The 12,663-nt window shown below is 37.9% G+C and overlaps 1 protein-coding gene across 3 annotated transcripts in view; it reads left to right on the forward strand.

The window, feature by feature from the left end:
• Snx27 (sorting nexin 27) overlaps window positions 1-12,663 on the forward strand; it is an 83,734-nt gene that overhangs the window by 25,597 nt on the left and 45,474 nt on the right. For all 3 annotated transcript variants that reach the window (XM_076861901.1, XM_076861900.1, XM_076861902.1), the window contains exon 2: window positions 2,354-2,585. In XM_076861901.1, the coding sequence (XP_076718016.1) occupies window positions 2,354-2,585 (232 nt within the window). The remainder of the gene's footprint in view (window positions 1-2,353; window positions 2,586-12,663) is intronic.

Here is a 12,663-nt window from a genome sequence, read left to right on the forward strand (position 1 = left end):
AGATTTGAGCATTAGCTCTTAAACATGTTTTACAAATGTTCATCTCATTAAATAAAATTAATTGTTTAACCAAAAATTTTGTTTTAATATGTAAGATAATTTGTTCAGTCTCTAAGATGCTAGTTTCACCTGTTTTGTTAAACAAGCTATTAACATGGATATTTGTGAGTAAGCAAAGGTTCCTAAGGATGGATAGATTCTCTGATTATTTCTGATTATTTATTTTACAATAAAATATTTTCTCAGAATTGCCAAGGCCAAAGAATTAGATGGAATCCTTTGCCAACCCCTAACTTTCAGTTTCCATTTCTTCTTTAACTAAAATGGCTTCATACAGAGTTTTCTGTGGTGGTGTTGGTGGTCCTGGGATCTAACCCAGGTCTTATGCATGCTAGGCAAGCACTCTGCCACTGAGCTATGTTCTAGCTTCCTGGTACTCCTTTTCTTTTAGATATTCTGATGTGAGTGCGCAGGCATTATTCAAGACATGTTAATTAATTACATTAATCCTCACAAGGACTCTGTTAGGGACTTCTTGTCCCCTTTTCACAGATATGAAAAGCAAGGCTAAGAAACATTAAATAACTCTTATCAAGATTAGTTTTGGTATTTAATAGCCAGGGCCAGAATTTTGTTTACTTACATCTAGGTTCAAAGCCCATATATATATATTTTTTTCCCATTTTACCATTCTGTATGATAAGAGTTGAGTGCGTGTTCTTGATCATTAGTCTGACCTGATCTGAATAAAAGTCCAAGTTTCCATCAGTAAAAGGGACTCTCTTTGTTCTTCTACGGTATTTATTTAAAAATAAAACCTAATGTTTGTTTGTTTGTTTTTGTATAAGTCTAGGTTGTGAAATGTCAAGAGTGCTGAATTTACTGGCTAGATAGTTAAACCTAAAATAAGGAAGAATGCAAGCTGAGTGATCTCTTGCCTGTTGTGTTTATATAAGTGGATGTTTCGGATACCAGACTCTCTCTGTCTGACAAAAGCAATTCCAGTGACTGAAAATCGTGTGGAAGGCTTGTTACTAAACTTAGTGTCATCTTCAGGAAGGAAAAACCCTAATGGTTTGGAACGGAACTGAAAAAGAATTTAACTCCAAAAGGGTAGATAAGTTTTAAATATTAAATTGATTAGAGGCCAGGTGTGTATTTCCTGTCTCTCTTGGGATAGCCATGGTAGGGAACCTCCAGGCCAGCCTCCCAGTGTTTTTGCTGAGATGGACAGGCTGGGTCAGCATTCTGGGAGTGAGCAAGTTTTATGAGAGAGACTCAGCATCTTTCTTGGCAAAATCATTTCTTTTTTTTTTTTCTTTTCTTTTTTTTTTTTTTTTTATTTGTACTTTTCCTATTTCAGCCTTTTGTACACAGTGAAACAGGAAGGAGAATGAATAGGTTGATTTACGGTTTAACCTTAGGTGTTTGTTGTTGTTTTGTTTCCTTGGACAGATTACACAGGGCTTTAAGTGAGATAGCACAGAGTCGAAAAAAACAAGTCCTGGCCTGGGGTTGTAGCTCAGTGGTTGAGTGCCTGCCTCACATGCATGAGGCACTGGGTTCAATCCTCAGCGCCACATTAAATAAATAAATAAATAAAATAAAGATATTGTGTCCATCTACAATTAAAAAAATAAAAAGTAAGTCCTGAGGGATTAATTGAAGTGATTGGGAGAACAAAGGAATTTGGGTCAGATAATGAAAGTTTAGGAAAAAAATGTCCTTGCCTTTTTTAAAAGCCAAGTGTTAGAAGAAACTAGCGTGTATGAAGTTTAGTACTGTTTAACTCCCAAGGTAATAAAACGTGGTATAAAGGAAAATTGACTAATTTGAAGATATGGAGAGAAATTGGATATAAATTGAAAAGGAACTGTTTTGAGTCATATTTTTTTGAGTCCCTATTTACAAATCAAGGGAATGCATTTTATGAAGTTTCTTTTAATAAAATTCCCCCGAGTTTTAAAAGGATGAAGAGGATAGTTCAAATGGCAAGACTGTCAAAAGCCATTTGTGTTGTATATGTGCTTAGTTATGATGAGGAAGTTGGAGTGTTTGGCTTAAAAAGCTTTGCTTTTTCCTGGGCTTCCCCCCTTTCCCATGCTCTTTCTGAAGCTGTGGGGGGCGGGGTTCTAGAACAGAGGAAGGATAAGTCCTCTCCCAGGTTTCCATTTTTTCCCCTGCTGTAAGTTCACAAACGGCTCTTCACTGTAGAATCTGTAAAGAACCAAATGAATCTTTTGATTTTATGGTTCACACTGTGTGACACTGGAGTGGGGGCAGAAGGGTGGAGATACAAAGTGTTTGGACCCTTCTGGTTTATGGGATTGTCTTTTTCCCTTTTTCCCCTTAGGAACGGCGTGAATGTTGAGGGGGCGACACACAAGCAGGTGGTGGACCTGATCCGAGCAGGCGAGAAGGAATTGATCTTGACAGTGTTATCTGTACCTCCTCATGAGGCGGATAACCTAGATCCCAGTGACGACTCGTTGGGACAATCATTTTATGATTACACAGAAAAGCAAGCAGTGCCCATATCGGTCCCCACATACAAACATGTGGAGCAGAATGGTGAGAAATTTGTGGTGAGTGTCAGCCCAACATGATTCTCAAACATCTAGCTTTCTTTTCCTGCAGTCTTACCATTATGAATACATTAGAGTAGTAGAATAAAAGACTGCAGCTTAGGTCAGTTTGTCTATCAGGAAGATGGGTTCACACATAAATAAGAAACTAACCCTGTTTATCTCCAGGAGTGAACTACAGTAATGAAGAAGAGTCCTATTTCTGCTTAAGCACGATTCCATTTTATTTCTTGTTTCACGTTTGCTTTCTGCTCCATAGTAAACAAGTGTGAGCTTGTTTTACCTGTTTGTTCTTTTATTGGCTGTCATGTTTCTTTGCCAATAATAGTCACTTGGTTATTGTTGACACTTTGGAGCATAGAGCAAGATTAATTTTAAAAGGGTTCTGACTTTCAAAATATCGGGGTAATACAGAGGTTTGTGCATTTTGGATTCTAGGCCTCCCTACACTTTCTTCATATTTAGTTTTTTTTCCATTTCTTTGGTGGTGTTTTTGTGCATGAATAACTCTGGTCTTTCCCAAGGTCCTAGCACTCTGAATGCAATTTCCATGAGCTATTTTACACATTTCCAAATTGCTGCTGTTGGCAATATGTAGGAAATCCACCTCAAATTCAAGGTAATATGTGCTAGCCCCTTTCCTGAGTGCTGCTGTTTGTTTTTCAGCACCTAGTTGCCACTAACACCCTACTCTACATATTTTTCTGTTGGTTGCAGTAGGCTTTATTTGCCTTTGACTATATTGGGAATGTTGATATAATGAAAAGTGTTCATTAATGAATTCTTTTATTCTTTGTAGACAATGTCATGGGTTAGATATTGGCAAACAGACTGCAAGCGTTTAAGCCTGACCTGCTGATTAAAGTTGAGTTCTCTGGAACTAGAATCTGTCCCCTCCATAGGAATGAGCCACTAAACATTTATAGTATTTTTTTTTTTTTTAATGTGGGAAAATGGGAAAGCAAGAAAGCTGGAAAAGTTGCCGAGGAATCAAATACTGTTTGCTTCTCTAAATCAGCTGAAATTATAGCACATAGATTATATATCTGCATACCTGTTTTAGAGAGGAGAGAGAGAGAATTTTTCAATATCCATTTTTCAGTTTTTGGTGGACACAACATCTTTTTTTTTTTTTTATTTGTATGTGGTGCTGAGGTTCAAACCCAGCATCCCGCACATGCCAGGCGAGCGTGCTACTGCTTGAGCCACATCCCCAGCCCCTGTTTTAGAAATGTCTACAAAGTTTAGAGGTTTGTGCTTCAGAAGTGCAGACTTTGAATCATAAGGCAGATAAGAAGTTGAAGTCAGGGTCAGGTTTTCAAAGTAGAGCAGATTGGTTGCTGAGACCTTTTGGGAACCCTAAGATCTTGAGAACTTCTATGGACTTGGGAAAAGGATTGAAATCACTAATTATTCTTTTTTAAAAAAAATCAACCTTATTGAGCACATTTTACCTATTTTAATATTCAACCAGTTAAATGTCCAATTTTATGAGTTTTTACAAATGTACATAGTCTTATAACCTTCAGCACTGCCACAATAAAGATAGAACATTTTCAGCACCCCCCACAAATTTCCCTGTGCCCCCTTCCAGTCTTCTCTCCCTAGTACTGCCCTTGTCAACCACTGATTGGCTTTCTGTCACTGTGTTTTATTTTTTTAAATATCAAATAAGTGGAATTATACAAAATGTATTCTTCTGTGTCTGGCTTTTTCAGTTAGTATAGTCCTCTTGAGATTGCCACAAGATTGATACACTGTTACATGTTAATGTGTGTTAGATTGTTTATTTGGGGGCTGCATCCTTTTTTAATTTTCCCTTTGGTGATGCTGGGGATTGAACCCAAGTTCTCATGCTTGCTGGACAAGCACTCTGCCCCTGAGCTATCTATCCCCAGCCCTGTTCCTTTTTTTTTTTTTTTTTTTTTTTTGTGGTGCTGGGGATTGAACCCAGGGCCTTATGCATGTGAGGCAGGCACTCTACCAACTGAGCTATGTCCCCAGCCCAGTCCTTTTCCTTTTTAACTGCTGAGTAATAGTCCATTAAATAATTTACTATAATTTGTTTATTCACTCATTATTGATGCACAATTGAATTGCTTTCAGTTATTACGACTGAGCTGCCATGAAATAACATTAATGTATGGATCTTCTTGAAGATATGTTTTTCTTTCTCTTGAGTGTATACCTAGAAGAGAAATTGCAGGTTCTCTTTTTTTTTATAAATATATTTTTTAGTTGTAGGTGGACACAATACCTTTATTATGTTTTTTTGTTGCACTGAGGGTCGAACCCAGTGCCTCACACATGCTAGGCAAGTGCTCTACCACTGAGCCCCAGCCCCAGCCCCAGCCCAGAATTGTAGGTTCTTATGGTAAGAGTTTAGTTTTAAACTTACAGGAAACTAAGAAGCTGCCAAGCTATTCTACAATGTGAATGTACTACTGTTTTCATTCTCATTTGCTGTAGAGAGTTCAGTTGATCCAAAATTTCTTGAACTCTTGGTATTTTCTGTCTTAAATGGTTTGTGTGTTTTTTTTTTTTAATCTATTTATTTATGTATTTCTGGTCTGAGGATCGAACCCAGTGCCTCACATGTGCTAGGCAAGCGCTCTGCCACTGAGCACAGCCCCTTGTCAGTCTTTTTTGTTGTTGTGTACCTGAGCACATGCTTTGAGCTGCATCCCCAGCTCCCAGTCTTTTTATTTCTAGCCATTCTCATGGGTATAATCGTAACTCATTTTGGTTTTAGTTTACAGTTACCTAGTGACTCATGATGATGAGCTTATTTTCCTGTGCTTAGTGGCCATTCATCTGTCTTCATTGGTGAAGTATGTGTTTAAGCCTTCTGAACATTTAAAAACTTGAATTTATTATTTCGTTATGAGGATTCTTTGATTTTCTGGATATAAATCCTTTATCAAATAGATGTTTTAATAAATGTTTTTTCTGGTCTATGGCTTGACTTGGCCTTTCTTTCTTTTTCAGTACTAGGGATTAAATCCACTGACTACATCCCCAGCCTTTTTTTTTTTTTTTTTTTTAGTTGTAGATGGACACAATGTTTTTATTTTATTTATTTATTTTTATGTGGTGCTGAAGATCAAACCCCTTGCCTCACGTTGTGCTATGCAAGTGCTCTACCTATCACTGAACCACAACCATAGCCTCCCGCCCCGCCTTATTTTTTTATTTTGAGACCGGTCTCACTAAGTTGCCAAGAAAGCTGATCTCGAACTTGCAATCCTTCTGCCTCAGCCTCCCTAGTGGCGGGATTATAGGCATGTGCCTCTATGCCTGGCTTTTTTTTTCTTTTTTCTTTTTGGTATTAGGGATTGAACCCAGGGGCACTTAACGCAGAGCTACATCCCCGGCTCTTTTTATTTTTTGTTTTAAGATGGGATCTGGCTAAGTTGCCAAGGCTGGCTTTGAACTTGCAATCCTTCTGCTTCAGTTTACCAAATTGCTGAAATTACAGGTGTGTGCCATTGCGTCTGACAAGGAAACCCGTCTTTTATGTGTTCTTGTAAAAGTTGAATAGTTATTTCTCTTTTTGTAATAACTATAGAGGTATGATTTATCTACTACATATTCATTTTTATAAATTGTACAATTTAGTAGTTTTTGGTGTGTTCATAGAATTATATACACATCATTACAATCAATTTTAGAATATTGTCATCACCTCAAAAAGAAACTTTATGCTGTAGCCATTATCCTTAAACCTTCTGTCCCCTCCAGTCCTAGGTGACCACTAATCTACTTTGTGTCCTGTAAGCTGGCCTATACTAGACATTTTATATAAATGGAACCATGTGATTTTTTGTGTGTGACTGATTTCTTTGATTTTGCATAATATTTTCAAAGTTTATCCATGTTATAGCATGTATCAGTATTTCATTTTTATTGCCAAATGTACAACTTTTAATCTCTCCATTCTTCAAATGCTGGGCATTTGAGTTGTTTCACTTTGAGGCTATTATGAATACTACTCTTAATGAGTGGTTTTTGTTCTGTTTGGTACTGGGCATTGAACCGAGGGGTGGCCTATGTCTCCAGCCTTTTTTTTTTTGGGGGGGGGGTGTTGGGGATTGAACCCAGGGCCTTGTGCATGCTAGGCAAGCACTCTACCAACTGAGCTATATCCCCAACCCCTTGTCCCCAGCCCTTTTTATTTTTTCTTTGAAACAGAGTCTTGCCAAGTGGTTGAGGGCTTCACTAAATTGCTGAGGCTGGTCTTGAACTTGGATTCTCCTAAGTCAGCCTCTTAAGTTGCTAGGATGTCAGGTGTGTCTCTCTATACCTGGCTTCTTTTAATCATTTATGTATAAGTTTAAACAAATTAAAAAAATTTGTATTAGGAATTGAACCCAGGGGTACTTTACCACTGAACTACATCCCGAGCCCTTTTTATTTTGAGATAGGGTCTCCCTAAGTTGATGAAGCTGGTCTTGAACTTGGGATTCTCCTGCCTCAACTCTTTAATTCTTTTATTTTGAGACTTTGCTAAGTTGGGCAGGCTGGTCTGGAACTTGCAATCCTCTTGTCTCAGATCCCTGAGTAACTGGGATCATAGGCATGTGTCACCATGCCGGACTCACTGTGCCATTTTAATATGTGTATATAATATGTAATGATCATATAAGGGTAACTAGATATCTTTGTCTTATTCCTGATCTTAGAGGAAACAATTTCATCTTTTCCTCATTCAGTATGATATAGGCTGTGGGTTTGTCCTTATTGTATTGAGGTGAATTACTTTTATTCCTAAATTTTGAATTTTCTCTTTTTTAATATCATGAAGGGATGTTGAATTTTAGTGAATACTTTTTATGCATTTGTTGAGATAATCATACATTTTTTATTCTTCATTATATTGACATTATTGATTTCTGTGAGTTGAACTATTCTTGAATCCCTGGGATAAATTCCACTTGATATTGATGATGATTTGATCTTTTGTATATGCTGTTAACTTTGACTAGCTTGTATTTCATTGAGGTTTTTTTGCATCTTTCTCAGGAAAGGAACACTACATCTTTCTGTAGTTTTCTTGTTATACCTTTTTCTAGTTTTGTATCAGGGTAATGCTGGACTTATACAGTGAGTTTGGAAGGGGTCCCTTCCTTTTAATACTTTGAAATAGTTTGAGAATAATTGGTATTGCTTGTTCTTTAAATTTTGTTGAAATTCGGCAGTAAGCCATCCATCTGGTCCTGGGCTTTTCTTTGTCAGGGGACTTTTTATTACTAATTCAATCTTATTATTTGTTATTGGTCTATTTTTTCTATGTCCTCATGGATCAAATTTGGTAGGTTTAATGTGTTCAGAAATTTATCCATTTCTTCTTGACTTTTCTAATTGGTTGGTATATAGTTATTCATAATAGTCTCTAATCATCCTTGTATTTCTGTGTTATCAGCTATAATGTGTCCTTTTTCATCTCTGATTATATTTACCTTTGTCTTCTCTATCTTTTCCTGGATAGGCTAACTAAAAGTTTGTCAATTTTATTATCTTTTCAAATGCTACCTCTTTATTTTGTTGCACATTTTTTTTACATAGGTACTTGTTGCTGTTAACTTCTCTCCTGGTACTGTTTTGCTGTATCTCCCAGATTTTGGCATATTGTATTTTCATTTTTATTTGTTTCAAGAAATGTTTAAATTTCCTCTTTTGTCTTCTTCATTGACTCATTGGTTACTCGAGAGAATTTTGTGTAATTTTTATATATTTGTATAATTTCTAAAGTAGTTTTTGTGGATTTCCGGTCTCATCTCATTGTGGTCAGAGAAGATAAATGCTATAAATGCAGTTCTTTTTAATTTGTTTAAACTTGTTTTGTGGCCTGACATGTAGTCTGTCCTGGAGAATTCCATGTGCTGATGAGAAGAATGTAGGTATATTCTACAACTCTTGAATAAAATGTTCGATGAATGTCTTTTAGGCCATTTGGTATATAGCATAGCTTGATATTTTCTATGGATTTTTTTTTTTAATCTGGATAATCAGGATATTGAAGGTGGGATGTTGAAGTCTCCAACTACTATGTTAAGAGTGTATTTCTCCTTTTAGATCTAATAATATTTGCTTTATATGATGAGGTGCTGCAGTGTTGGATACATATATGTTTACAGTGGTTATTTCCTCTTGGTCCCTTTATCATTATATAATGACCATCTTTGTAGCATTTTATATTTTGGGGTTGAAGGTCCCTTTTGTGTTAAGCACAGCTACCACTCCTGCATACTTTTAGTTTCTATTTGCCTGGTATATCTCTTCCCGTTTGTTCACTTTCAGTCTATATTTGTTTTTACTGGTCAAGTGAATTTCTTATAGGCAGTGTACTTTTGGATTTTGTTTTTTAAAATTTATTCAGTCTATATCTTTTAATTAGGAAACAATCTGTTCACTTTCAAAGTAAGGAGAAATTCTTGCCATTTTATTGATTTTTTTCTAATTGTTCTTTTTTAATTTTTATTATTGGTTGTTCAAAACATTACATAGTTCTTGATATATTATATTTCACACTTTGATTCAAGTGGGATATGAACTCCCATTTTTACCCGGTATAAAGATTGCAGAATCACATCAGTTACACATCCATTGATTTACATATTGCCATACTAGTGTCTGTTGTATTCTGCTGCCTTTCTTATCCTCTACTATCCCCCCTCCCCGCTCCCCTCCCCTCTTCTCTCTCTACCCCCTCTACTGTAATTCATTTCTCCCCCTTATAATTTTTTTCCTTTTCCCCTCACTTCCTCTTGTATGTAATTTTGTATACCCCTGAGGGTCTCCTTCCATTTCCATGCAATTTCCCTTCTCTCTCTCTTTCCCTCCCACCTCTCATCCCTGTTTAATGTTAATCTTCTTCTCATGCTCTTCGTCCCTACTCTGTTCTTAGTTACTCTCCTTATATCAAAGAAGACATTTGGCATTTGTTTTTAAGGGATTGGCTAGCTTCACTTAGCATAATCTGCTCTAATGCCATCCATTTCCCTGCAAATTCTATGATTTTGTCATTTTTTAATGCATTGTGTATAAATGCCACATTTTTTTTATCCATTCGTCTATTGAAGAGCATCTAGGTTGGTTCCACAGTCTTGCTGTTGTGAATTGTGCTGCTATGAACATTGATGTAGCAGTGTCCCTGTAGTATGCTCTTTTTAGGTCTTTAGGGAATAGACCAAGAAGGGGAATAGCTGGGTCAAATGGTGGTTCCATTCCCAGCTTTCCAAGAAATCTCCATACTGCTTTCCAAATTGGCCGCACCAATTTGCAGTCCCACCAGCAATGTACAAGTGAACCCTTTTCCCCACATCCTCGCCAGCACTTGTTGTTGTTTGACTTCCTAATGGCTGCCAATCTTACTGGAGTAAGATGGTATCTTAGGGTGGTTTTGATTTGCATTTCTCTGACTGCTAGAGATGGTGAGCATTTTTTCATGTACTTGTTGACTAATTGTTTTATATATTTGTTTTTTGTTTATTTTCGAGATTTGGTAGTTTTCTATATTGATAAGGTTTGGTTCTTTTCTGTGAAACTGTTCTACCATTGAGTTTTGTGCTTTCACACAATTTTATGATGGTAGTTTTACTTCTCTCTCTTTTTTTTTTTTTCTTAACACCTTTATTTTATCTATTTATTTTTATGTGGTGCTGAGGATTGAACCCAGGGCCTCACATGTGCTGTGGCTGTGGTTCTACCACTGAGCCACAGCCACAGCCCATGATGGTAGTTTTTTTTTTTTTTTCTTCTTCTTTTTGTGGTTCTTGGGAATGAATTCAGGGACGCTTAACCACTGAGCCACATCCCCAGCCCTTTTTATATTTTATTTAGAGACAAGGTTTCACTGAGTTGCTTAGGGACTCGCGAAGTTTGTTGAGGCTGGCTTTGAACTCATGATCTTCCTGCCTCAGCCTCCCAAGCCGCTAGGATTATAGGCATGAACTGCTGCACCTGGTCTTGATGCTAGTTTTTATCCTTTTGCTTCTAGTGTAGGATTCCCTGAAGCAATTTCTTGTAGGTTCAGTCTGGTAGTGATGAATTCCCTGTTTTTGTTTTTCTTTCTTTCTTCCTTTTTTCCTTCCTTCCTTCCTTTCTTCCTTCCTTCCTTTCTTTCTTTCTTTCAAGAAAGGAGGCCAAGCCTCACTTTTATTTTATTTTTTCATTTGTCAATGGACCTTTGTTTTATTTATTTATATGTGGTGCTGAGAATCAAACCCAGAGCCTCACATGTGATGGGCGAGCACTCTACCACCAAGCTACACCCCCAGCCCTCTGTTTTTGCTGTTCTTAGAAATCTTGATTTCTTCATTTCTGAAGGGTAGCTTTGCTGGATAGGTATCTTGATTGTCAGTTTTTTCTTTCAGAACTGACTATATTATCCCATTCTCTCCTGGTCTACAAGGTTTCTGCTGAGAAGTCTGCTGTTGGTGTAATGGGGGTTCTCTTACATGGCTCTCTTTTTGTTTTCAGAATTCTCTCTTTGCCTTGTACTTAGGACAGTATTATTATGATATGCCTCAGAAATTCTTTTTTTGGCCAAATGTATTAGATTCAGACCTGAATGTCTTATATGTTTCCCCAGATTTGCAAAGTTTTCAGCAGTTGCTTTACTGAATAGGTTTTCTGTGCCTTCTTCCCTTTTTTCTCTTTCTTGAATACCATAATGTAAATGTTTGCTTGCTGAAGGGGGTCCCAGTCTTTCTTTATCCTCTTTTTAAAGGTATTTGTTGGTCTGATAGGGTTATTTCAAAAGACCTGTCTTCAAACTCAGGAATTCTTTCTGCTTGTTCTACTCTCTATTGAGGTTGTTAACTGTATTCCTTATTTTATGTATTGAGTTCTTAAGCTCTAAGATTTGTGTGGCTCTTTTATGAATGCTGAATTTCTCAAACATTTAATGAATTTTCTTCCTAATTTCGTTGAACTGCCTGTGTATTCTTTTGTATCCCATTAAATTTCCTTAAAATTAGTAGAGGCAGGAATTCATTATTTTGAATTCTTTTTCAGCTGGTTTGTTGATTTCCTTTTCTTTGAGGTACATTGTTAGGGACTTATTTGTTCCTTTGGAGGTGTCACATGTTGTCTTGTTTTTCCATGCTTCTAGTGTCCCTACATTGATATTGTGCATTTAGCGGATCATTTGCCTCTACCAGTTTAATAGGGTGGCTTTTGTAGTCAAAGACTTTTTCCTGGCAGTGTGTCCTAGGGTGTCAGTTGGATTGGCAGCCTTGGCTTTGGTTATAGGTGATGCTTTAGTGGAGTGTCAGGAGAGTAGCTTCTTAAGCTGTAATCTATATTGGTGGTGTGTGTGGATATCTCAGTGGCTTAGAATTCTACAGGCTGCATGGAGGTGGGGTCACTCTTGACAGGCCTGCAGGTGGGGTGCACTTGTTGTAACAGCAGAGCTACTTTCTAAGGGCCATGCAGGCGTGGGAACGCCTAGTGGGTGAGGTGTAGCATGTTTGGTAGCAGAGCAAGGTACATGTCCTGCTCTGGGGGAGCAGGGCCAGGCCATATCAGTGGGCCCAGATGGGGTGACCATCAGTAGTATCCAAGGATTGTGGGGTGGATTTTGGAGAGCCTCCAGGGGCCAACCTGTTCAAGGTAGGTTAGGAAGCCTAACTGCTTCCCAGGATAGAAGGTTGCCTGATTGTTATTCCCAGGGCCTCTGTGGGCCAAGTCACTCAGTTTGGGCTGCCCTCTTACTCCTGGGGCCAGGGAACAGTGAGGCCAGTTTGCGGGACTGAATCCATCAAGTTGCTGGTGGCAGCTGCTTTGGTGCTCCATGAGGTCCTAGTGGGCAAAGTCTCACTATGGCACTGTGCAGTAGGAGCCTGGATAAGGATGAAGACAATGTGGGCTGAGGTTTTTCTGTGATGAACAGTGACGTGGTAACTTGGCAGCTCCCCACACTGGGCTCAGGGCCTATGAGTGGCTCTATTCTTCTCCACTAGCAAGTGCTTCAGGTGTCTGCGGCATGATTAGACTGCTTATCTTTTCTCTGCTGAGCAAAATCCCTCTTGGTTCAGGGTTGATCTCAAGAGACAGGATGTTAAATGTTATGTGC

The sequence above is a fragment of the Callospermophilus lateralis genome, chromosome 7, assembly GCF_048772815.1.
Source record: "Callospermophilus lateralis isolate mCalLat2 chromosome 7, mCalLat2.hap1, whole genome shotgun sequence".
NCBI lineage: Eukaryota > Metazoa > Chordata > Mammalia > Rodentia > Sciuridae > Callospermophilus > Callospermophilus lateralis.